At 53.4% G+C, this 25,086-nt stretch overlaps 2 protein-coding genes across 7 annotated transcripts in view; one reads left to right on the forward strand and one right to left on the reverse strand.

Annotated features, from left to right (window-relative positions):
• Positions 1–25,086, reverse strand: part of CDH23 (cadherin related 23) — a 412,201-nt gene that overhangs the window by 40,408 nt on the left and 346,707 nt on the right. The gene's annotated exons all lie outside the window — the stretch shown is intronic.
• On the forward strand, positions 39–23,441 carry VSIR (V-set immunoregulatory receptor). The gene is made up of 7 exons (XM_009009769.5): positions 39–263; positions 12,655–13,083; positions 13,754–13,810; positions 18,795–18,902; positions 21,225–21,252; positions 22,093–22,286; positions 22,466–23,441. Exons 1-7 carry the CDS (start codon positions 176–178, stop codon positions 22,501–22,503), a joined length of 942 nt encoding a protein of 313 aa, XP_009008017.1. The 5' UTR covers positions 39–175; the 3' UTR covers positions 22,504–23,441.

Genomic DNA, 25,086 nt, shown 5'->3' on the forward strand with positions numbered 1-25,086 from the left:
GAGGCAGTTACCCCCACGGCCTCCCGGGGGCGCTTCTTGGGGGGGCACTGGAGTGCGGCGCTGGGGCCGCCCACCACGCTCACTCGCTCGCTCGCACTCACTCGCGGGAGGCTTCCCCGCGCCGGCGTCCCGCCCGCTCCCCGGCACCAAGTTCCCCTGTGCGTCCGACGGCGACATGGGCGTCCCCACGGCCCCGGAGGCCGGCAGCTGCCGCTGGCGCTGGGGATCCCTGCTCTTCGCTCTCTTCCTGGCTGCGTCCCGAGGTAAGGTCGGGGAGGCGGGGCGCTGGGGAAGAGCTGGGAGAAGACAGCAGACCAGGGTGCGAACTGCGGGATGGGAGCGTCTTGGGAGCCCTCTCAGCCTGTGTGACCATGCACCCCACTCCACCCACCGCCCAGAGGCTGCTGGGACCCCTGGCCAGGGCACAGTGGCAACTGTGCCAAGTGCCCCAGCTAGGCATTGGGCACATCTGCATGCTCTGACAGCTGCCCAAGTGGCAGGCAAGGCTGTACTCTGAGGGTTGCCTGTCCAACCTTCCCTGCGCAGAGAACCCCGGGGCACAGGTAGCTTCTGCAGAGAAGGAGAGGCACAGGGTGGGGGTCAGTGTGTTCTAGTGGATGTCACTAGCTTTAGACAGCTGGCATCTAGACTGACCCTCAAGTCTCAGGGCTCCAGCGTGTCAGAGCACACAGAGGATGTGGTATGCTCAGGGCTCAGGCAGTGCCCCATGCCCTGGCGATGCCCCTGGCTGAGCCTTGGCAAGCACTGGTCACAGTGAGTCCACTTTCAGACACAGATGCAGAACTGCCCACCTGGTCCCTATTTCTAAGGGTTTGATGGCCCAGGAATAAGTTGTCAGCTGATTCCTGCCATCCTAGCAAGGCTGCCACTCAGGGACCAGTGTGGGGCACTGAAGAGGACGTGGGACACTCTTCACTCAGCCACGAGCCCCTTGTGGGTCCCTGGATAACTTATGGCATCTCTCTGGCCTCAGTTTCCTTGGCTCAAACACAGAAACCCACATAGGGAAGCACCACTTTCTCCATCCAAAGTCCAGACTCTCATGTCAGCATGTTCATATATAGTATCCTGGCCTGAACGCAGGGACTCCCGGGCTGGGGGCAGTGGTCCTGGTACCCATGGCCTGGTGCCTGGTTCTTGCCTGCCCAGAGCTGAAGAGGCTGGATCTCTTCAAAGAGCCTGTGGAACCAAACTTTATGGGGAGGACCCAGGGAAAGTATGAGTCATACAGGGACTCAGAAGGAGGCAGGAGGGAGGTGGAGGGCTTGGCAGAGGGACCCAATGGGCAGGATGAAAGAGAAGGAGAAGGGGATGGGATAAGAGGATAAGAGGGAGAGGAGGAGGCTAAACCTGGAAGATACCTCAGAAACAACCTGGGTGTCCACAGGCTGCAGGCTATCTCAGCACCTGGGGGCTGGCCTGGGCCTCTGAGGAGGAGGGGGGCTCCACATCCCACAGACGCAGCTGCCTAGGCCCCACGGTGATGCTCCTCAAGGTGACAGCCAGAGGGAAGTGGAGAAAGGGAGGTGAGTGGGTAGTCTTAGCACCAAGGTCAGGGCTCAAGGCAGGGCATGGCTTCCAGAGGGAAGCCATCTATCATGGGCCCCCTGCCCTGCCCTGCCCTGCCCTGCCCTTTCAGGTGATCCTGTGAGGCCCATCCTGCTTTCTTGCTAACTTACTGCCCTCACTTGGCTGGGTTACCCTCTGTTCAGCAGCCCCAATTTGGGAAACAGTTCCAGAGAACCAGGGCACAGGGACCCAGCTTGCGGAGCACCCAGTAGCAGAAAGGCCAGGAGAGAAGCTCAGGACACTTCCCCCTACAGTGCTTACATGGCCAGGGGCCTTTATTCCCAGAGGTCGTGGCTATTCAAACAGCATGGTATACCAAAGGGCCATCTCTTCCTGGGCCCAGCATAGGGAGATGAGTTATGCGTGATGCAGCTTTCCACAGAAAGGAGCCAGAAGCATTTGAATTGCTCTGGGACTCAGTATTCTGAACTGTCATATGGACATAATATAATAGATATTCACCCAACTCCCTAGAACAGTGTGCACCAAGGGAGAGAGCAGAGGGGAGGCCTGGTTGCAGGTATGGTCAGCAGGATCTGTACGTTGAGAAGATCGCTCACCAGCCTGCCGAGGTGCTAGGTTGCCCTGGGTGTGACTGCCCAAGGTCAAAGCCTTTATGCCTGGGAAGGTGAGATAAGAGTGGCTGGAGCCAGCCTGTTCTCCAGTTCTTGGGGTTGGGCCAGCTCTAAGGAGAATGGTAGTGATGAATGTGGGGTTCAGGAGTCCAGGAAACACCAAAGATGATACCCCTTTCCTGGGTCTGACTCAAGGTGAGATGGGAGGAGGGGAAGACTTATGGACCAGGACCCAGCAGACCTCAAGGGTGGCAGAGGCTCTTCTTCCCCACAGACATTCCCAGGACCTGTGGCAAGTACTGTCCTTGCCCTGTCCTCACAGGCTGACTCAGGAGTCCCAACCTCTGGGACTAGCACATTCAAGTTCACTGGGGTGCACTGGGGCTAGGGACGAGAGACTCATCTTCCCCTTGACAACAAACCAGGCTGCAGGGTCTTGTTGAGTAACTTGGTGCTGCAAACCTCTGACGCAGCAATGGTCAGCTCTTAGGAAATCCACCACCTACTGCCCAGAGGCTCCAGAGTAGAGAGGAACAGCCTAGAGGGTGAACCCAATGCCAGGGGACACCAAAGGCCAGCAATACTGGGAGCCCCTTGCTGAGCTGTACTGGTTGTTCGTGTTTCCTCCCAAGCAGGGCAAAGGTCCTGCTGGGGTCTGCCCTTCCTGGGAGCAGGTGGTCCAGGCAGGAGTGTGCTGCTGAGAAGGGATGAAGATACCACCTCCCTTGGAGGGCCGCTGTGAAGAGCCAACGAACGAACTTAGCACCCGCTGCTCGTGAATACTGTGTAACATTATGGTATTTCTTGGCTTCTGCAGGCCACATGCCACCGGCTTTCTATCTAAGCTCTTTGCTGCCTATGAGGCCTTATGGAGTGCCCAGGGCCTGGGAAGGCATTGGTGAGCTTCAGTGGGACTAGATTCTCCTGAGCCTGGAGTATGAAGGGTGTGTGGGCTAGATCCACCTACTGTGATCTTATAGGCCCTCACAGTCTGCAGTGCCCTTGGAGGTGCCTGCAGCTTCTCCTCTTAAAGTTGTCCAGAGATGGGGACACTGCAAATTGAAGGCAAGCCTGGTCTTGGGTTTGCTTATAGATGTAAGGGATCTTCCTTACATCTGATCTTTTTACATCCAGTCCATTCACTTTGGCTGGCCATCCCCAAAGGCAAAGAAAAAGCATCCCCAATGAGGTTGTTTTGCTACTTAGCAAGCCAAGCAAGCCCATTCCTTTAATCTTTCTCTGCTGTTCACTCATCCTGGGAACACAAACACACACTTCCCCTTTGTCTGTGCAATGGACAGGTTGGGTGACATGGTCTCAGCGAGGCTGACCACCCCCCTCTGAATGGTAATTCCATGACGGTGTTTCCCGAGCTTCAGTCATTTGCTTAACACCTTTGTGATTTCTGTAGTGTATGCCTTTCATTGTATTTACTTGCTTTTTTTTTCTTTAAATCTATTCATTCTTTTATTTGAGTATGTGGATTTTTAAAAGGAAACTTTATATTGCTGTCATTAGTGGAAAGCCAGTATCATTTGTCATAAATAGAACAAAACCATAAAAGTACGTAACAGGAAATCCATAGAAGGGTATTAAGTTCTAGTCGGAAACTTTAGCCTGGGGAGGCTCTGAGTCTGAAAATTGCTGCTGTCCCTTGCAAAAAATTAAAATAAAATGAAATTTAAAAAGAAAAGGAAATTAGAGTAAGTGAGAGATGTTTTAGAGACGTAGTAACATCAAACTGGGACTTTCTCTTTGATGTGATCAGGACTGAAAGACTTGAAAAGGGAATAACCTCTTCTGTATATGATTCAGTGTTATTTAATAGAAAACCAAAAGTAAAACTATCTTTGTGACAGCCGTGGCCAGGTAAGCTGGGCTTTCATTGGTCATGACATCTGTCTATCTTCAGGAAGGAGGTGGGGCCTCCAGTCAGTCCTCAGCCACCTCGAGTTTCTAGAAAGTAGTCAGATGGCACCAGACCTCTAGAGGCTGACTACCAGGGTTCAAATCCTGGCACCATCACTTATTAGTTGTGAGGCTCTGGGCAAGCTACTAATCTCTCTGTGCTTCCATTTTCTCATCTGAAAAATGGAGATGATAATAGTACCTACCTCACAGGGTGGAAGGATTACATAAACGAATCCATGTGAAAGTGTTTAGAATGAGGTCGGGCACGGTGGCTTACACCTGTAATCCCAGCATTTTGGGAGGCTGAGGTGGGAGGATCTCTTGAAGCCAGGAGTTTCCAGCCAAGCCTGCACAACATAATGAGACCCCATTGCTACAAAAAATTTAAAAATTACCTGGGCGTGGTGGCATGTGTCTATAGTCCCAGCTACTTGGGAGGCAGGGGTGGGAGGATGGGAGGATAGCTTGACCCCAGGAGTTTGAGGTTACAGTGTGCTATAGTCCCAGTTTGTTCTTCTCCAATCTAGGTGAAGAACAAACCCCATCTTTCTAAAGAAAAGCTACCAAACAGCTGGGTGCGGTGGCTCACACCTGTAATACCAGCACTTGGGGAGGCTGAGGTGGGTGGATCACATGAGGTCAGGAGTTCAAGACCAGCCTGGCCAACACGGTGAAACCCCATCTCTACTAAAAATACAAAAATTAGCCGGGCGTAGTGGCGGGCACCTGTAATCCCAGCTACTTGGGAGGCTGAGGCAGGAGAATCGCTTGAACCTGGGAGATGGAGGTTGCAATGAGCTGAGATTGCACCACTGCACTCCAGCCTGGGCCACAGAGTGAAACATTCTCAAAAACAAAACAAAACAAACAAACAACAACAAAAACCCAACCAAACAAACAGGTACTTAGAATGATGCCCAGTACAGAATAGTAGGGGGCAAAAAGACTTGAGCTGGACCCTGAGGATGTCTTCACGGCATCAGAGCATGAGTGTAGCTGGCTGGAGCGGGGAGCCTGGGCTGCACACAGTCCTCCTCCAAAAGGGCCTGGGGAGTCTGGGAGGGCGTCATCCACAGAAGCATCCACGGGCCAGGACCTCTGGCCAGCTGCCCAGGCCCTCCCCGGGGAGGTATGCTAGCCTCCAGCTCCAGCCCCGGATGCACAGACGCTTTCCCAAGGTGCTGGAAGTGCCGCTTCCTCCAATAGAGCCTGGCTTCCCCTTCCCAGCCCCGCTGGTCTGATGTGAATGGACACTTCCTGCGGGGGCAGGTATCAATAAACACATCTGAGATGCCCTTTGTCCTCACTGGCCAAAAAGCCCCAGGACAGACTTGCTGGCTTCAGGCCCCTCAGTCTTTGCCTTTCGAAGATGCTTCCTTTCTTAGCCCCTGCAGACCCAGTCCTGATTGGTCCCTGCCTCTGTTTCCCTCTGCATCTTGATAAAGGCAGAACTTAGACTTTTCCTACAGCCCCAGTCCCAGCCTGTGGACCATCCTGGGGGATGGGGCCTGGCAGGGAGCTGGAACCAGGTCCCATTCTCTTTGAGATGTCCTGTGAGACCAAGGACAGGACCTTTTGCCAGCAACGGCAGGCAATGAATAACTGTTTACTTGACAACCCGTAGCAGCTGGTCAGAGTTCAGCTGTTTGGGTGGGGCCTCCTAGGCTCAACTAACCAAGCTTGGGTCCCACCTCCAAAGACTGGGCCGTTGCCTTGGTGACTGTGGGCTAAGCTCACGCCCCGTCAGGAAAAATACTCAGGCCCGTCCACACCCACACACACCCTTCCCGTGCACACCCACAGGGGTCACCCGGGCCTGCTGGGTGGAGAGAGGTGAAGGTCACAAAACTGGCATCCTGAGGAGATGACAACAAGAGCTCCCTTCCCTCCCTTGTACTGGGACAGAAACATCTGAGGCTGCCACAGCTAGACAGAACAGGCGCAGGCTCAAGTTCTGAGCAGACGTCACTGATGGAACTTTGCATTCCCACAGCCTCCCTGCCTGGGCCTGGCTGATGTTAGGACCTCGGTAAATATTTGTGGAATGAAAGAATGATGTTTTCAGCTTGGGTATGAGGCAGAGAAGGGACGTTGCATGGAGGGCGTGGGGGTCAGTGCACAGTCAGGGCATTCTCTGTAAATAGCTGAAGGATGAGGCATCAGCCCTGCCTGCCCACTGGTGGGTTCTGGAGAGGCTGGGGGCTCTTCCTGTCTACAGGGCTGGCCTGTTCAAGGTGTGAATCTCAGCTCACCCACACAGGGCTGTGTGGCCTTGGGCAAGTCACTTGACTGCCTGAGTCTGTTTCCTAATCTTTAAAATGGGGGTGATACCACCCATATTGGGGGTGTTAATAAGAATTAGATGAGACAGGTATAAGATGCTCAGCAAGTGCCTAGCACATAATACATGGTCGTAAGACAGCCCTGGCCGGGCGCGGTGGCTCACGCTTATAATCCCAGCACTTTGGGAGGCCGAGGCGGGCAGATCACAAGGTCAAGAGATCAAGACCATCTTGGCCAACATGGTGAAACCTCATCTCTACTAAAAATACAAAAATTAGCTGGGCAAGGTGGCAAGGACCTGTAGCCCTACCTGCCTGGGAGGCTGAGACAGAAGAATTGCTTGAACCCAGGAGGCAGAGGTTGTAGTGAGCTGAGATAGCACCACTGCATTCCAGCCTGGCAACAGAGTGAGACTCTGTCTCAAAAAAAAAGAGACAGTCCTTTCCTCCTGCCCACAGGATTTCAGAGTTGGAGGGGCCCTCAGGAACCCAGGACAGCCCTCAGGTTAAGATGAAGAAAGGGACGCTCAGAGAAGGGCGGGACCTGCCTGGGGCATACAACAAGGGCACAGCTAAGTGGACACTGAGGCCCAAGGACCTTGCAGCCCCAGCCAGAGTTTTACTCTTGAGACTCAGGCTTTCCCAGGTTCATGGTGTTCTTCCTGCAGGTGCCCCTGCCTCCTTACCTAGTGGCAGGTGGTGGGTGGGGGGTGCTGGGTTTTGACAGCAGTGCAGGGACTAGACAGTTCCCACCTGGCACATGCTCAGGCCCAGGCCCTGGGTCATTTTCCTGTCCCACATGCTCTCGGCCACCCTGGAGCCAGGGGCCTTCCTCCCCACCCACTTTCCCCGGTCTCTGACAATGACCCAGGTGTCCTAAAGGGTCTGCTCCTGACAATAAGCAACATCCTCTCGCCAAAGTACTATAATTTTAGCCAGGCTGCACAGATGGCCTGACAACACGCGTGCGTGTGCACAGGCGTGGAGGCCAAGGGGCACGTGCAGGCCCCTCTGCGTGGCTGTGTGCCACCTCTCCCCCAGTGCCATGCCTTCGAGTGTCCTCCCAAGGACAGGCTGCTGTCTCCTGAGGTGTGTGTGCTGGTGGTACAGAAATACCACTGGAGCTGGCCCTGGAGCTGAATTCAGCTCCCAGCCTGGGGTGGCTCTGGGGTAGGAGGCGATGTCAGCTGGCCCAGCTGGAGTCTCAGACACAGTAAATGGGGTGTTTCCTGTCCCTCCCTCTCTCCCCAGGACAAAACCCTTGGTCCTCTCCTGTTCAGCCCTCTTGCCTGAAACTGAACATTCTCCCCTGCTGCCCAAACTTGAATCCTAAGGCAACTTCTCCTTTTCTCTAAAAGGGAACAGGTCCTTTGGGACCTATGGGATGGGTGGCCAGTGTGTGGGGGATGGGGAGGTGTGGGGGATTGAGCAATGCCCCCTCTCCGGCCCTCCCTGAACTCTTCTTTTCTCTGTGGCCCCCCGTGTGTATCAAGGAAGTTGCCTCCAGGGCTGAACATCCCTTCCCCACTGCTGTGGGTACTACGGGTACAATGCTGGGGTCATTAGACCCTGATGGCTCCCAGCCTGGTGCCCTACCCCACCTTGCTCACAGGGACACAGGTAAGATGCTTGCTTTGGCCAATACCTCTACTCTGCCTGCCCTGCTCTGCCCTACCCACTCTGCCTGCAGCCCTGCCTTTGCTGAGCCAGCCCTTCAGGCAGCCCCTGAGGTGTGTGTGCTGGTGGTAAATGAATACCACCAGAGCTGACCCTGGAGCTGAATTCAGCTCCCAGCCTGGGGTGGCTCTGGGGTCAGAGGCGATGTCAGGCAAAGGGAGAAAGGGGCAGAAGCTGGGAGAGGTGTTGGTGGGACCTGCCACACGGCCTGCTGGGGAAGGGGGCAGCACAGGACCCCCTCTTGGGGCAGGATTTGGTTCTTCCTGGGAGCATGTGGGAGAGCCCTTTCCCTAGGTCCTCCCTACTTCTGTTTCCTGGCTGAGCCATAGTTTTGCAGCTGCACCCACCCCTCTCAGGTGTGACGGGGAAGTCCAGGCCAGCACAGACAAAACCAGGGGCACAGCTGAGCTTCCTGGGACTCCTTTTCCACTGAGCCTGCTGCAGGGGTAAGGGCAATGGGTTAGCAATCAGGGGAGAGTTGGCTAGTCCCTGCACTGCCAGGCTTCCCCTAGGGACCGTGGGTGGATCGTTTCTTCTCTGAATCTGCGGGTCAGATTTGTAGCATAATGGATTTGGGCAGTAGAGTCCCAGGCCAGCTAGCCCAAGGAACCACATCCCAGGCCAGCTAGCCCAAGAAGCCACATCCCAGGCCAGCTAGCCCAAGGAGCCACATCCCAGGCCAGCTAGCCCAAGGAGCCACATCCCAGGCCAGCTAGCCCAAGGAGCCACATCCCAGGCCAGCTAGCCCAAGGAGCCACACTCATTCATCACAAACTCAAATGTCCATGGTGCCAAGAAACCATAGTGAGAGAGTGAATCAGGGCAGGTGGAATTATTAGGGAGTAGTAGGGACTGTGGCAAACTGGAATGCCAGTGCCCCTGAAAAGCTGCTACTGAGTTCCAGCTGACAGTTGCCCTGTGGGAAAGCTGGTTTTGCATTATCTTCTGATTTTCTAAGGAGAGCTGGAGGCCAGAATTTTCATGTCAAATTCCCAGTTCTTAAATGTTGCAATCTCAAGAAAATTAAGATTTTGAGGATCAAATGAAATATGTTTGAAGGTTGGATGTGGCCTGTAGGCTTCCAGTTTCTGGACGTTTTTCATCAGTATAGTGCCTACATGCCTGAGTTTAATTCTGACTCTAGGACTTGCTTGCTGGGTAATCATCAGTGAGTTATGTAACCTCTCTGTGCCTTAGTTTCTTCATCAGTGAAATGGGGATAAAAACAATAACTTGGCCCGGCACGGTGGCTCATGCCTATAATCCCAGCTCTTTGGGAGGCCGAGGCAGGTAGATCACGCGGTCAGGGGTTCGAGACCAGCCTGGCCTACATGGTAAAACCCCGTCTCTACTAAAATACAAAAAATTAGCTGGGCATGTTCGTGCATGCCTGTAGTCCCAGCTACGCGGGAGGCTGAGGTAGGAGAATTGCTTGAACCCAGGAAGTGGAGGTTGCAGTGAGCTGAGATTGTGCTACTGCACTCCAGCCTGGGCAACAGAGTGAGACTCCATGTCAAAAAAACCAAAAACCCCAAAAAGCAATACTTATTACAGCATTGTTAGATATGTCCGTGAAGCCCTTAGCATAGTGCACAATACATGCTGTGTCTTCTTCTTATTACGGTTCTACCTAGATCCTGCGTCACTGAAGTCCCCTCTGCTCCAGGCTTTAAGTTCATACCCTCTGGAACTCTGGAACTTCAATCTAACCACTTTACCTTTCTGGGTCTCTGTGTTTCTGCCTGAAAAGAAGACCTGCATCTTACCAAAAAAGTTCTGAAATCTCTGCTCACCCTGACAATGACTTTCCAAAAATCTGGGGCTCCCAGACTTGGCGCTTATATGTGGGTAGAGCGAATGTGTATCTGTCTTCCTCACCCTCCAGGGCCTAAAACTCCACTCCTGCAGACATGCTGTTTGGGGCTTTGCTGCCTTCGGAGACTTTCCTATAAACACAAGTACCCCAGGATCAGATCAGAAGTTATTAGTCATTCATACCGTACCAGGAAAGACTTTAAGCTGGCTTCTCCATCCCACTGTGCTTCTCACTCCTAGTAGGTGCTTCTTGACTTGCTGAATGAATTAGAGACCTGTCTAGCTCCCAAGCACCAAGCATGGACTACCTGCACGGCACTTACAGGACCCTTCATGTAAATTATTACTAACCCTTGCCTCGAGTCTGCCAGGGAGATGTTTTCATTTCTGTTTTATAGCGAGGAGTCGGGGCTCAGCGTCTAAGTGGCTCACAGCTACTGGTCCAATGCAGGCTGGCCTCCCTCTTGACTGAGCAAGGCTTTCAGCTCTTCCAGTGGGTCTAAGCTTGCTGCCGAGGGTCCTGGGCATTAAGGGCAGGGAAGGGGCATCTGAAGGAGGAGGTGGTGTTATCTTGGTTCTGGGCAATGCCCCTGGCTAGGACAATGAAGAGGATATATCAGTTTGGATTCTGTACATAGTTCTAACCCTCCTTCCGTCTCTCCTGAACTCACGGCAGCCTGAGATGGCATTTAAAATAAAAATACCTCTGGCCGGATGTGGTGGGTCACACTTGTAATCCCAACAGTTTGAGAGGCTGAGGCAGGAGAATTGCTTGAAGCCAAGAGTTCAAGACTGGCCTGGGCAACATAGGGAGACCCTATCTCTACAGAAAATAAAAATAAGTTAACCTGGTATGGTGGTGTGCACCTGGACTTTCAGTTGCTTGGGGGGCTGAGTGGGGAGGATTGCTTGAGCCCAGGAGTTTGAGGTTACGGTGAGCTATGATTGTGCCACTGCACTGTAGTCTGGGTAACAGAGGGAGACCCTGTCTCAAAAACGAATAAATAAAAATAGGCCAGGCGCGGTGTTCACGCCTGTAATCCCAGCACTTTGGGAGGCCAAGGCGGGCAGATTACGAAGTCAAGAGATCAAGACTATCCTGGCCAACATGGTAAAACCCTGTCTCTACTAAAAATACAAAAATTAGCTGGGCGTGGTGGCACGTGCCTGTGGTCTCAGCTACTCAGGAGGCTGAGGTGGAAGAATCTCTTGAACCCAGGAGGCGGAGGTTGCAGTGAGCCGAGATTGCGCCACTGCACTCCAGCCTGGCAACAGAGCCAGACTCCATCTCAAAATAATAACAATAATAATAAAAATAAATAATAAAATAAAATAAAAATAATACTAACATATAATAATTGTAGCTATCCCTCAGATGTCTGCAGAGCTCACGTCTCGTGTTCTCATCTTTCCCTTATCCAGTCCTCTCACAACCCTGCGTTATAGCCAATAATTTTCTCATTGCACAGATGAGGAAACCGAGGTTCACATAGCTAGACAGAAACGTGGCGGCTGGCCCATATTCTGTTTTCAAAAGCTCATGCTTTTGAGGGTCAACCCAATTAAACACTGGAGGATTGGGATAAGGCAAAGTGGACCAGGGGATTGTGTCATTTGCTTAGTGAAAAAGCAAACGGAACTAGATGATGTTCTAAGGTTGGCTGGGATTAAGTGCATGGAAGAGATGACCTTTGCTGTCTTCTCTGTCCCGGTCCCTCAGACACTTTTGGGTTTTCCCATTTTCAAACTCCCTTGCCTAGGACACCCTTTCTACTGGTTGGAATCCTATCTATACACCAAGTCCAAAGACCCTCCCTCCTTTAGGAAGGAGGCTGTTTTCTCCCTCCTCCAAGTGCTCTGAGGGCTGGCACTGGATTGCCTTTGCCATGCGGTTCTGCTGTTGTGAATGCAGGCCTAGTTTGCTCAATGGGAGGCCATGTATTCAGCATGCAGGTGAGATGCAGCACCTGGCCCAGGCTGTGCATACTAGCTCTAAGGGCAGGGAAGGGGCATCTGATGCTCTTGGTGCTCCCTGGTGAGGAGATGAGAAAGCATGTTCAGTCCTAGGAGTGGGAAGGGGCAGAGGGGTTGATGGCCTCTACTGAGCGGCCAAGGACAAGGAGCTGCTGTTCCAAACAGCCTTTCTGCTCCCCAACCTGCCTCCCACCTAATAGGCTGGGTGCACACTCTACTGGGAAGAGAGACACACCCTCCTGCATTGCTGCCCTCTGAGTCTCTCCCTGCCTTATCCAGCATCCAGGGTCACCTCTAGTTGGGGAAGCTTCTGTGGCTCCCCCACGACAGCCTAGAATGGAGTGGGGTTCATGAACAAATGCAGAAGCTGGCCAGGTATGGTGGCTCACGTCTGTAATCCCAGCAGTTTGGGAGGCCGAGGCAGGCAGATCACAAGGCCAGGAGTTTGAAGCCAGCCTGGCCAACGTGGTGAAACCCCGTCTCTACTAAAAATACAAAAATTAGCTGGGTGTGATGGTGCACTCCTGTAATCGCAGCTACTAAGGAAGCCGAGGCAGGACAATCGCTTGAACCCAGGAGGCAGAAGTTGCAGTGAGCCAAGATAGTGCCACTGTACTCCAGCCTGGGGGACAAAACGAGACTCTGTCTAAAAAAAAAAAAAAAAAACCAAAACCCAAAAAGCAAATGCAGAAGCCAGGCTTGGGGAAGTCAGCTGACATGTCCCGGGCCTGCGGCTAGGGAATAGCTACGGCCAAGATTCTCCCCGCTCTGGGGGTGCCAGGAGTAGTGCTGGCTCAGGCAGGTGACAGGGCTCTCCTCTCTTTGAGCAGGTCCGGTGGCAGCCTTCAAGGTTGCCACGCCGTATTCCCTGTACGTCTGTCCTGAGGGGCAGAACGTCACCCTCACCTGCCGGCTTTTGGGCCCTGTGGACAAAGGGCACGATGTGACCTTCTACAAGACGTGGTACCGCAGCTCGAGGGGTGAGGTGCAGACCTGCTCAGAGCGCCGGCCCATCCGCAACCTCACGTTCCAGGACCTTCACCTGCACCACGGAGGCCACCAGGCTGCCAACACCAGCCACGACCTGGCCCAGCGCCATGGGCTGGAGTCAGCCTCTGACCACCACGGCAACTTCTCCATCACCATGCGCAACTTGACCCTCCTGGACAATGGCCTCTACTGCTGCCTGGTGGTGGAGATCAGGCACCACCACTGGGAGCACAGGGTCAACGGTGCCATGGAGCTGCAGGTGCAGACAGGTGAGGGCATCCTGCGCATGGCAGCCAGGGAGCGTGCAGGGCTCCTGTCCGATGGTGTGACCATGCTGACACTGCTGGGCAGAGTGTGAGGCTGCATGGGTAACACTGGCATTCCAGGAAGTGTGTGGGTGAGATGGGTGGCCAAGGGTGCATAGAGTGTGGGTGTGTAGTTAGCTGGAGTGGGGAGATGAAGGGTGTACCTGGCTCCATCTGTGACAGTGAGACTTTTTCATGTGTGAGACTATATGTACCTGGGCTGGGAGTGTGCCTGCTCATGACGACATCGTGGCTGCCATGGGTCTAGGCATCAGTGGGACTGATTGGTGCCCTGGGGCATGACTCAGTGGATAGTTGAATGGCTGTTGGGAATATGTGTGTGTGTGTGTGTCTGTCTGTCTGTTCAGGTGAGAGTGAAAGGGCCCATGGTTCAGACAGAGGTGTGGACGCCAGCGGGTACTCATATGCACCTGGGGGTGGCATGAGAATAGGCAAGGTTAGAACATGCCAGGATGTGTGTGGGTGCACATGTGTGCAGGCTGCCACTGGGCCAACACTGCCAAGTAGGCACTAGCGTGAGAACCTGCAGCAGGAGGGGAACGCTGGTCTGGACAAGCCTCCCTGGCCGCCTGAGCCTGACATCCACCTAATGGCCCTCTGTTTGTTCCCACAGGCAAAGACGCACCATCCAAATGCATGGCGTACCCATCCTCCTCCCAGGAGAGTGAAAGTAAGGGACCATCCTCTTGCCCCTGCTGGGCTCTCTGTTCTCTTCTGTCCTCATCCTGCACTCAGACCCTGTTTGGAACTCTGGCCATGTCAACTCCCGTCCTCCTCCTCTGCTGCTGCACTCCTTTCTGCTTTCTCCTCGATGCGGTCTCCAGAAGCGCACTCCCCTTCCATCTGCTCTGGTCTCTGTTCCTCTTGACTCCCTGGAGTGGCTGCGCCTTGGCAGTGCCTTTGGTCAGAGGAAGTGCCTCATGACAGGTACTGGGTGCCCCAGGCAGCTAAGTGCTGCTCTGCCCACCAGCCTCCTACAATTTGGGGAGGCTGGGGGTTCTCTTGGCCTAGGATTCAACTACTTCAGATTTCTGTGTTCTGTGTACTGTGTTTCTGTGTTCTTCAGATGTTCTGTGTTGTAGGGGAGGGAGGAGGAAGAGGCTCAGGAAGGGGAACAGAACTACCTTTCCTGAGTTCCCACTGTGTGCCGGGCACTGAACTAAGGCCTTTTAAATATTATCTCAGGGATTTTTTTTTTTTTTTGAGACACAGTTTCACTCTGTCCCCCAGGCTGGAGTGTAATGGTTTGATCTGGCCTCACTGCAACCTCTGTCTCCCAGAATCAAGCAATTCTCCTGCCTCAGGTTCCCGAGGAGCTGGGATTACAGGCGTGCGCCACCATGCCTGGCTAATTTTTGTATTTTTAGTAGAGAGGGGTTTCACCATGTTGGCTAGGCTGGTCTTGAACTACTGACAAGTGATCTGCCTGCCTTAGGCGCCCAAAGTTCTGGGATTACAGGTGTGAGCCACCACCCCAGGCCTCACGGATTTTTTTTTTTTTGAGAAAGAATCTCACTCTGTCACTGAGGCTGGAGTACAGTGGCACAATCACAGCTCACTGCAGCCTCTAACTTCTGGATTCAAGTGATCCTTCTGCTTCATTCTCCCAAGTAGCTGGGACTACAGGCATGGACCACGATGCCTGGTGAATTTTTAAAAATTATTTTTGGGGTTAGGCATGGTGACTCATGCCTGTAATCCCAGCACTTTAGGAGGCTGAGGCAGGCAGATCACTTGATGCCAGGAGTTCAAGACCAGCCTGGCCAATATGGTGAACCCCTGTCTCTACTAAAAATACGAAAATTAGCCAGGCATGGTTGCGGGCATCTGTAATGCCAGCTACTTGGGAGGCTGAGACATAAGAGTTGCTTGAACCTGGGAGGCAGAAATTGCAGCCAGCTAAGAAGTACCACTGCACTCCAGCCTAGGTGACAGAGCGAGACTCTGTTTAAAAAAAAAAATCATTTTTGGTAGAGATGGATTCTCACTATGTTGTCCAGGCTGGTCTTGAACTCCTGGGCTCAAGTGATCCTCCTATCTTGGCCTCCAAAGTGCTGTGATTATAGGCGTGAGCCACCATACCTAGCCTCAGGGAATTCTTTTTTTTTTGAGAGGAAGTTTTGCTCTTTGTTGCCCAGGCTGGAGTGCAGTGACGCAATCTTGGCTCACTGCAACCTCGGCCTCCTGGGTTCAAGCGATTCTCCTGTCTCAGCCTCCTGTGTAGCTGGGATTACAGGCACTCACCACCACGCTGGGCTGATTTTTGTATTTTTAGTAGACAGGGTTTCACCATGTTGGCCAGGCTGGTCTCAAACTCCTGACCTCAGGTAATCCGCCTGCCTCAGCCTCCTTAAGTGCTGGGATTACAGGTGTGAGCCACTGCGCCCCGGCACCTCAGGGAATTCTTGTAACAACTCTGTGAAGTAGGAATCACTATCTTCTTTGTTTCCATGGAAAGAGAGGCCCAGAGATGTACACTAACTTGCCCAAACTCACATAGCCTAGAGCAACATAGCTGGGATCTGGCTGCTGGCCTGCTTAGCTCTGCTTACTCACCTTCTTCCCAATTTAGGGCAGTCCAGTGGGTAGCAGGCAGCCCCTGGTGCCTGCCCAGAGAGGTGCGCTACACGGTAAGGGGGCACTGCGCTAAGGGTGCTTGGTACTGAGAGGTTGGGTGAGAATACCCAGCAGCTTAGAGACAGAACGCAAGGGCACCTCCCTCTTCTGAGAGAAAGTCTTGGCTTTTGCAGCCCTCTATACCCAGTATGTGGCAGGCATCCAGTGTGGACCAGCCCCTGCTAGGCCCTGGAGATAGCAAGGCATCCAGGAGGACATGCACAAGGACCTAAGCTGGAATGGGGAACAGTTAAACCATAGCCCTAAGCAAACCCCAACTCAAAGGCTGCAGTGATTTTTCACTCAGACTACCCTTTTGTCAAACCAACAAACAGGCCAAGAGCAAAATCAGAATGTGCATTTTGGTCTGAGCCATGTTGGCCAGGCTGGTCTCAAACTCCTGGCCTCAAGTGATCTACCTGCCTTGGCTTCCCAAAGTGCTGGGATTACAGGATTGAGCCACTGTGCCCAGCCCCAGCCCCAGCCTCTTAATGATATCCTTGGGAAGTGAGAGTGTAGCTTGACTATGAAATAACGCGAAAGTACAAGTTGGCCTGAGGTAGGGGAATGAGACTAGAGAAGTTGGTGCCCAAGGAGCTCCCACATTACTGAGGGGCTGTGGTTTCTCAGTAAGCTCAGAGAAGCGGGACAGGCAGCTCATCTCCTTGTGAGCTCATCTCCTCTTCCCATCCCCCAAACACAGCAGAATGTGCTGTCTGCTTTCACCCCTCCCTGGGAAACCAGGCAGCCCAACACTCACCAGCGGAACTCCCTCCTCCACATATCCCCGTGGGCTACCAGGCAGGCCCCAGACAAAGGCTGCCTGAGCAGGCCAGGCCCCTCCCATCCCACTCTGCTGTGTCAGGGCCTGGCACACTCCTCAGTGCGGTGTCGGCAGCTACCTCTGCCAGTGCCTGATCACCTTCCCAGGATAAGCCTGGCTTTGAGTGGTGAATGAGCATGCCTGCCCTCCCCTGTGAGTGCCAGCCCAGGCATGGCCATGCTTGGGGGAAGGGGTGGGGAACTATAGCATGGCTGAGCTGGCAGAGATGCCTATGGCTTCAGAGAGCAGCTGGGCCCACAGACCTGTCCCCAAACCTCTGCGCTCCACTGCCTCAGTCTCAACTCAGCCCAGGTTGTAAGGAAGCCTCAGGCTCTCAAAGTGAAATTAAGCCACAGAGGGGAAATCTCTACCTAGGGATGAGAGTTAGGCAGGGATATCTGGCCAAGCTCACCTTCCAAAGGCAGACAGGGAACAGGCATCACCGAGTACCTGGCAAAGCTCACAAAATGCTGCTTACTAACCGTCCAGAGGAGACCTGCTTTGATCACTACAAGGGAGTGCTTTGCAACCGGCTTCTCAAATATCGCCCACAATAAGGTCCTCTGATGGGGGTTTTGAAATACTGAGGTATCTGGGTTATAGAATGTCTTCACTTTCAATATTCCACATAAAAATGCAGCCTTGCTAAGATCTGCAGGGAACCTGCTGTAATGTAGAGCAGAACTTGCTATGTAATTAGCATAGCAACTGCTCCTGTACCAGTGGGTACTTCGAAAGTGCCTGAAAACAGTTTGTTTTTCATTTGCGGTATGAACAAACCTCCTGAAAGCTTGTTTACACCATCGGATTGTGGAGCAAAACAAAAACAGCCATTATTCCCAAACAAATAGCGCAAAGGCAGCATTTAGACCACAGCCCATCTACCTCTCAAAGCTCTTTGGGGCAAAGTTGACACCGTGACAAGGTATCTCAGCCCATCTTTTGGCCCCAGGAAAGGCTAAAATTGGGAAGGAAATGAGTTTGTGTTGGTTGTAGTTCCGAGGTCACGTCTGCTCCCAGCTAAACTCCTGCAGTCAGCAGATGGCCTGAAATAAATCAAACCTCCCCATGCTGCTGCGACGGCGAAGCAGTACAACCTTTTTGGAGGGCAATTTAGCAACAGACTAAAAGAAAATGCACATACGCTTTGGCTCAGCACTTTGACCGCTAGGAACTGACTTACAGATGTACTTGCCAATGAGCCAGGATGCGTGCACAAGTTCATTGCTACATTATTAGTTATGCTGAAAATGGAAACAATGTGTCTACCCACAGGGGACTGTTTCAATAAATTTAGTGGGAGCATGTGATAGAAGCCTAAGCAGAATGGAGTAGGTGAGACAAAGAGCTGTCCAGGCTGGTGGGAAAAACACTGCCATATGATCCTGTATCTGCTGTATGTTCGGGGAATATAACTAGGACCATAACACGAAGGACTGAAGACAGTGATGATCTCTTTGGAGGGGGTCTTGGTACAAGGGGAGAAGGAGACTTGAATATTTTTAAAACTTGTCCTTTTTTGGTAATTTATTAAGTATAAAATTGAAAAACATTGGACAAGGATTCACGTTTTTCTAGGTCTCACCCCAGATATTTTCCCTGTGACTTACATGGCGAGATCAAGAGGTGGTGGGTTCCAGAAGCCCCATCCCAGAGCTAAGGGGTCTCTGGAGTGAGCTGGGGCTTTTTATCTATTATGGTAAAACATATATAATGTAAAAGTTGCCACTTCAACCATTTTAAACCACCAGTTCAGTGGCATTAATTACATTCATGATGTTGAGTAATCGTCACCACTATCTATTTTCTAAACTTTTCATTGCTTAGGCTTCTTTTGACCTTGAACTCTGTGGTGTGGGGTCTGCAAAGGGCCTGCTCTCCCTTTTCAGGGTATAACCTGTAGCCAAGGGTGGTCCAGTTGTCCCTTGTGGGCCGGGATGAGGACTTTCTTCCCTCTCTTATATGAAGCTGACTCAGCTGTCAGCGGCAGGTCTTGTTTCTGTGTGTTCCAGTTGCACATGGCAGCAGGCATAGGACTCTCTTTGAAAGGAGAGCTCCATACCTTCCATGCTTTTGCAGGTCACTGGGGGTCTAGCTGTGGGACTCTGGGGGCGGGTCCCCCTGCTGCCTAGCCTTCCCTCTCTGTGTCTCACTTTCCCCTCGTGAGGAGCAGTGAGAATGGGGCATCACCTTGGCTACCTCTCTCCCCTTTCAGACATCACAGCTGCAGCCCTGGCTACGGGTGCCTGCATCGTTGGAATCCTCTGCCTCCCCCTCATCCTGCTCCTGGTCTACAAGCAAAGGCAGGCGGCCTCCAACCGCCGTGAGTATCCCTAGCTGCCTGGGGTGGGTGGACGGTGTGAGTGACCTGCTCCAGCCCCCAGCTCAGCCCCTGGGGTTAGCAAAGGCATGATGTAGGCACAATTCCTTTCCATTTGAGAGTTGGGAGCTGCTGCACTTCACCAGGAGCTGGGCAAAATGGCCGATAAAAAGAAGGCATGCCATTTTGGGGGGCCTGAGTGCCCACCAGCCTCTTTGGCTCCCAGGCAGTGCTGGCTCAGCACTCAATACAGGTCTTCTGAATGATCATACAGAGTGCCTCAAGTTGCTGTAGAAAAATGCTGCCACTTGGGGATCCTTGGGTATGGGTGTGGGTGTGCTTGTTTTGTAATTAGCAGCAATGGTTGGGATAAAAAATGATGTTTGGAGTATCAGAAGTGGATGGGGTCTTAGAGATAACGTAGCTCAACCCTTTCTTTTTCCAGATGAGAAGGCTAAGATCAGTGGGGTTACGTAACTGACCGAATATTACATAACTTAGTGAGCGGCAGAGCTAGAACTCAATCTCAGAGCTTTCAATGCATGCGCTTTCCAGGGAGTAGAAGTCCACCAGATAACAACAATGCTCTCACTTACTCCTCATTGCAACTCCAAGAATTTGTTCCTACCATTGTCCCCATTTTACAGATGAGCAAATGGAGGCACAGAGCGTTAAGTAACTTGACTAAGGAACCACACAACAAATAAGTGGTGGGGCTGGGCTTTAAGTCATGGGCACAGACATCTGTTACCTCCCACCCTCCCAGGCCAGGTGACAGTGCCCCTTGCCTGGTACCTGACCCTGCCCATGAGTCTTGGTGTTCCAAGGAACCCACCCTGAGTCCTCCAAGAAGGAACTAGGGAGTTTTTGGTCCTTGTCTCCCCTCCCTGGTCTCTTCCACTCTGCCTGGTTAGAGAATTAACTGAGAAAGGATTGCTCTGGCACCAGGTTTTTGGCTCACACCTGATTTCCTGCGGGAGCCCTTAACTTCCATCTCTCCCTCCCCTCATTCCTGGGGTCCCTAAATGGAGCCCCATAGTGGGTCGCTCGGGGGCTGTGGCCACCTCACCTTTGCTCTCAGAACTCCCCTGTTGCTCTCCTAGAACCCACCACAACCTACCTGCAGGAATACCCATGGCTGGAGATGGATGGGGTCAGGTAAAAGGCTTGGAACAGAAGAGGAACCCCAGGCAGCAGGGCAGGGGGAGTAGGTGTTGCTGTGCCCTGGTGGAAGGCTGGCTCTGAGAGTGTGCTCAGGAATGAGGCTTTCTCAGGAAAAAAGAAAAGGATAGGGCTGGGAGCCTTGAGGAGGGCAGCTTGCTGCAGAGGCCAACAGGTGTGGATTCCCATCCTGCTTTAGACTGAGCCTCACTTTCCCCAGCTCTAAAATGGGACCAACAATCCTCACTCCAAAGGGTGGTGGGGAGAATGAGATGAGGGAATACCTGTGTGCACCCGCGTGAAGCCTGGCCCACGAGTCGACTGTAAACAATAGCCACGATTCAAGTTGATTTCAGGAACTTTTGGGTAACTTCCCTGTGTTCGTTCTGTTGTTGTGCCCCTCCCCCACCATCTGTTTCCCCATCCTCATCAGCAGTAAAGCTCCTTAAAACGAGAAGCATCTATGGGAGGACATGGGGTGCTGTGCAAAAGAGGGAAGTTGGGGTCACTTCATCTAGTTGGTGGCCAGTTCGGGGGGTGGGGTGTCCCAAGACTGGGCAAGTGTCAGCAACTTGGATGAGAAGCAGAAAGTGAGTGAAATGGCTGGGACTTGATGGGGGATTCGCACCTTGCAAGGTTTCTCTGCAAGATGCTCCCTTGAATGCCACCCTATTAGCCAATGTAGGGGATGGGGTAGAGAGGACCAGGAGCCCTCTAATTAGGAATGGACCTTACACCTCCCATCCAGTAGGTCATGGCTAAAACCAGAACCGGGCAAATGTTCAAACCAAGTGACATCAGCTAGCAAATTCAGGAGTCAGACCTTTGGTCGATACTTAAATCCCGAAGGTCTGATGCTGTGTAAGTCAAGTCATAGGAGAAAGCGCTGGCTGCCTTTGGCTTCCTAATGGCAAACGGTGTTCTTACATGCTTGGAAAATGCAGACAGAGTTTCATTTATCAATCGTCAAAATGGGTCCTTCATGGAGGCCCCATCTGCTAGACAGATACACAGATCACTGCTGGTCAGCGCCCATGTGAACAGAAATGGAGTCCCTCCTGGGCTCACTCCTGTTCCCTGCAGGGCATCTGCCAGCAGAGGCTGGGATGTTGTGTGGGGGAGCCTTCTCTTTCGTGACCAGCTTCTCTGTCTGTCTGTCCCTAGGTGCCCAGGAGCTGGTGCGTATGGACAGGTAAGGGCCATGGAAATCTTGAGAAAACTTCCCAGGCCAGTTGTCCAGGAGGAGATACTTCTGTGCAGTAGGGCCCCTGTTTAGCCACCTAGTGCAGCTGTTCAGAGTCTCTGTCATCTGCTGCTGAAGCCTGCACATCTGTGCGGATAGACTGTTCTCCTGCCACCCCCACTCAGCAGGCTGAGCTCTGATTCTGTCAGATGTGTCATGCACCCACTTTTGGGTCTCAGTGGTCAGCCTGTGCCAGAATAGGGACAGAGAGGAAGCAACTGATCTGGAGCAGACAGTGAAACATGCAAAGGAGGCCAGCAGGTGCAGTCCCAGCCACACCCCTGGAGCTGCGCCTCCTGCCCGCAGAGAACTCCAAGGAGAAATCCTGTGTGCAACCCAGCTAGCATCTGAGGTTGCAGTGGTCTTCAGAAGTTATCCCACTCCCAACCAGGAAAAGAAGAGAACCCCTTCCCTCAGCTCAAGACAGGCTTTGGGGATGTTCGATCCTAATGCAATCAACTCTACTGACCAAAGAGAAACTTGTCCCCAGATTCCTGAGGCTGAAGTCCTGGCTCTGATTTTTGGCTTCCTGGCTGTGTCCGGGGCTGATGGTCAGACAATGGGGAGGAGCTGGGGTCTGCTCTGGTGGGCTCTGATGCCTTCAGCTCAGGGCAGGTGGGCAGGTGGGCAGGTGCAGCTTGTGGCCTTTGCTCTGTGGGCCTGGCTCCTGCCTTCTTGCGTGGGGAAGGGGATTTAGGTGAGAAGGAAAGAGAGAAAAGCCGAGGGAAGAGAGGGCAGAGCTCATACTCCAGGCAGCACAGATGACCTTCCATTCTGATTCTGTGGCAGCAACACTCAAGGGATCGAAAACCCTGGTTTTGAGGCCTCATCACCTGCCCAGGGGATACCCGAGGTCAAGGTCAGGCACCCGCTGTCCTATGTGGCCCAGCGGCAGCCTTCTGAGTCTGGGCGGCATCTGCTTTCGGAGCCTGGCACCCCCCTGTCTCCTCCAGGTCCCGGAGATGTCTTCTTCCCATCCCTGGGTAAGTGTTTTCTGATCTTCACAGCACCATGACTGTAAGACCATGGCCCCATGGCCTGCAGGGCGCCAGCCTCACTCCCTACCCTCCCTGGGGAGTTCTACAGCCTCATGGAATGGGGTTGAGGGGTGAGGGACAGAGGAGCTCCCATTCACTTTGCTTCTCCTTTTTCTTTTTTGCAGACCCTGTCCCTGACTCCCCAAACTTTGAGGTCATCTAGACCAGCTGGGGGACAGTGGGCTGTTGTGACTGAGTCTGGGGCAGGTGTGTTTGAGCCAGAGCTGGCTCTGTGAGTGGCCTCCTTGGCCTCGGGCCTGGTTCCCTTCCTCCTGTTCTAGGCCCAGATGCTGCGACATCCCAGAAGCCCAGACCCTTGACCCCTCTGGATGCTACATGAGGATGCTGGATGGCTCAGCCCCTGTTCCAAGGATGTTGGTGTGCTGAGAGTCTCCCCTAGAGATCTGAAATTCACCAGCTACAGATGCCAAATGACTAACATCCTAAGAAGTCTCAGAATGTCCAGCCCTGCAGCAGTCTCTCTCTCTGAGACATGAGCCTTGGGATGTGGCAGCATCAATGGGACAAGATGGATAGTGGGCCACCCTCCCAGGCATGAGACACAGGACATGGGTGGAGAGACTCCTCCCGTCTTGGCTGCCTTGGCTCCCCCATCTTGTTTGAGGCTGCTCTTCAGACTCCCTCTGTGTACCACGGTGGCTCTGGGGCCAGGCCTGCCTGGCCAGTGGCCATCGCCACCTTCCCTAGCTGCCTCCTACCAGCAGTTTTCTCTGATGACCTGTCAACAGGTTAGCCAATCTGGGGCTTCCACTGCCTGCATTCCGGTCCCCAGAGCTCGGTGGTCCTGAAACAGGAAGTACATCCTGGGGCATGGTGGCCACTGTGAGCAAATGGTGTCTTGGGCAATCTGAGGCCAGGCCAGATGTTGCATCACCCACCGGAGATGGCAGTGAGGGAGGTGGGTGGGGCCTTCTAGGAAGGTGAGTGGAGGGGGCACCTGCCCCCGCCCTCCCTATCCCCTACTCCTGCTTCTCATTGTGGGCCATAGCAAGGGTGCCACAGAATGTCTTGTCCACCCTGGGACACTTCTGAGTTTGAAGTGGGATGCTATTAAAAACTACATGGGGCAACAGGTGCAAACCCTGTGGATGGATTGTAAGAGCCGGTTAAATCCGAACTCTGCTGCTCCTCCTACACTCCCACCTTCCACTCCATACACTAAGCCTGGTGGAGTCTTCATGGCAGAGTGATCCGGCCAGGTGGGGGTGATGTTCCCATCTCCCACTTGCAGGCATGCCCTGGATTTGTTTTTATACACATAGGCAAGGATAGTCCTTTGTGGAATTGTGAGTGAAGGATTTTAAAGCAGGGGAGGAGAGTGGGGAGCATCTCCGCACACTCTGGGGGTAAAACAGGGAAGGCAGTGCCTGAGCGTGGGGACAGGGGAGGTGGGGCTGGGCAGACCCCCTCTAGCATTGGCTGGGCATAGGTGCTGAAAGCCAGGATTTGGGGCTAGGCAAGGGGCCAGCAGGCAGGGCGATGTCCACCGAATTGCGTGGAGGGTCAAGGGGATGGGAAGGGGCAGCAACTCTAGGCTGTCTGGTAGCAGTGAGCCCTGGGTCTGCGGATACAGCCAGGGAGTCCCACCTGCACACATGGCCCTGCCTCCAAGCCCCCCCATTAGGCCCAAAGGAATGGGCACAGAGGGTCTCCTGCTATGCCTGGGCTGGGGGCCTTGAGGAGAAAATAAACACAGGCCTGGAGATGGGACTGACACTTCAGGTGGCCAGAACACCCAAACCCTGGCTTCTCCTTTGTCCCTGGGCAGAGGGGGTGGTCCCCTTCTTTTATTTCCTCTGCCACCATCAATGCTTGATGCCAGCTGCCACAGGAAGAGGGTGCTGGCTGGGCATGGTGGCACACACCTGTCATCCCAGCACTTTGCAGGGCTGAGGTGGGAGGATCGCTTAAGCCCAGGTGTTCGAGGCTGCTGTGAGCCGTGTTCAAGCCACTGCACTCCAGCCTGAGGGGACGGAGTAACACCTTGGCTCAAAACGAATTTTAAAAAGAAAGAATGAAGGAAAGAGAGTGTGTTTTTCACAATTTGCAGGGCAGGAGTGCGGATGAGACATCTGCTCCCCCTGGAGTTGAAGGATAAGCCCACAGCCCAGATTCTGGTTCCCCTAACTTAGGAATAGTGTGCCTTGCCCTTTAGGGAGGCTGGCCTGGCCCCAGCTCTCAGCTTCTGACCTCGAGGCAGAGACAACTTCTAAGAATTTGGCTGCCAGACCCCAGGCCTGGCTGCTGCTATGTGGAGTGGGAGGCGGCCCGCAGTAGAGCAGCTGCCACACTTCCTCCCCAGCTTCCTCTGGTGCAGCCCTGCCCTCTCTTCTCTGGACCCTTTCACAGCTGAACGAATCTGGGCTTCGTGGTTTCCTGTTTTCAGCAAAATTTACTCTGAGCTCCCAGTTCCATCTTCATCCATGGTCACAGGCCCTGCCTGCAGTGTGCTAGGGATGCCATGCCTGCTGCTGCTGGGGAGATGCAGGCTGCTGAGTCGCCCGGGATGGTGGTGCCCCGATGGCAGCCCTGGTGGCTGTGGGCTGGGGTGCATAGGAGAGCTGGGTGCGAGAACATGGTGCCTCCAAGGGGCGGGAGGAGCACTAGGGCCTGGGGCAGAGCGGGGCTGGGGCAGGAGGCTCCTGGAGCGCTGGATTCTTGGCACCGTCTGAGGCCCTGAGGGGGAAATCCATGCTTTTAAGAACAAATTCAATGTTAGGAGATC

This window comes from Callithrix jacchus, chromosome 12 (genome assembly GCF_049354715.1).
Source record: "Callithrix jacchus isolate 240 chromosome 12, calJac240_pri, whole genome shotgun sequence".
Classification (NCBI taxonomy): Eukaryota; Metazoa; Chordata; class Mammalia; order Primates; family Cebidae; genus Callithrix; species Callithrix jacchus.

Excerpts from the sequence above, each read along its gene's own strand:
- VSIR (XM_009009769.5), top strand. The coding sequence starts at position 176 with ATGGGCGTCCCCACGGCCCCGGAGGCCGGCAGCTGCCGCTGGCGCTGG. Across the intron at positions 13,084-13,753 it reads GGAGCTGCAGGTGCAGACAG|GCAAAGACGCACCATCCAAA; the intron begins GTGAGGGCATCC and ends TTGTTCCCACAG. Across the intron at positions 13,811-18,794 it reads CTCCTCCCAGGAGAGTGAAA|ACATCACAGCTGCAGCCCTG; the intron begins GTAAGGGACCAT and ends CTCCCCTTTCAG.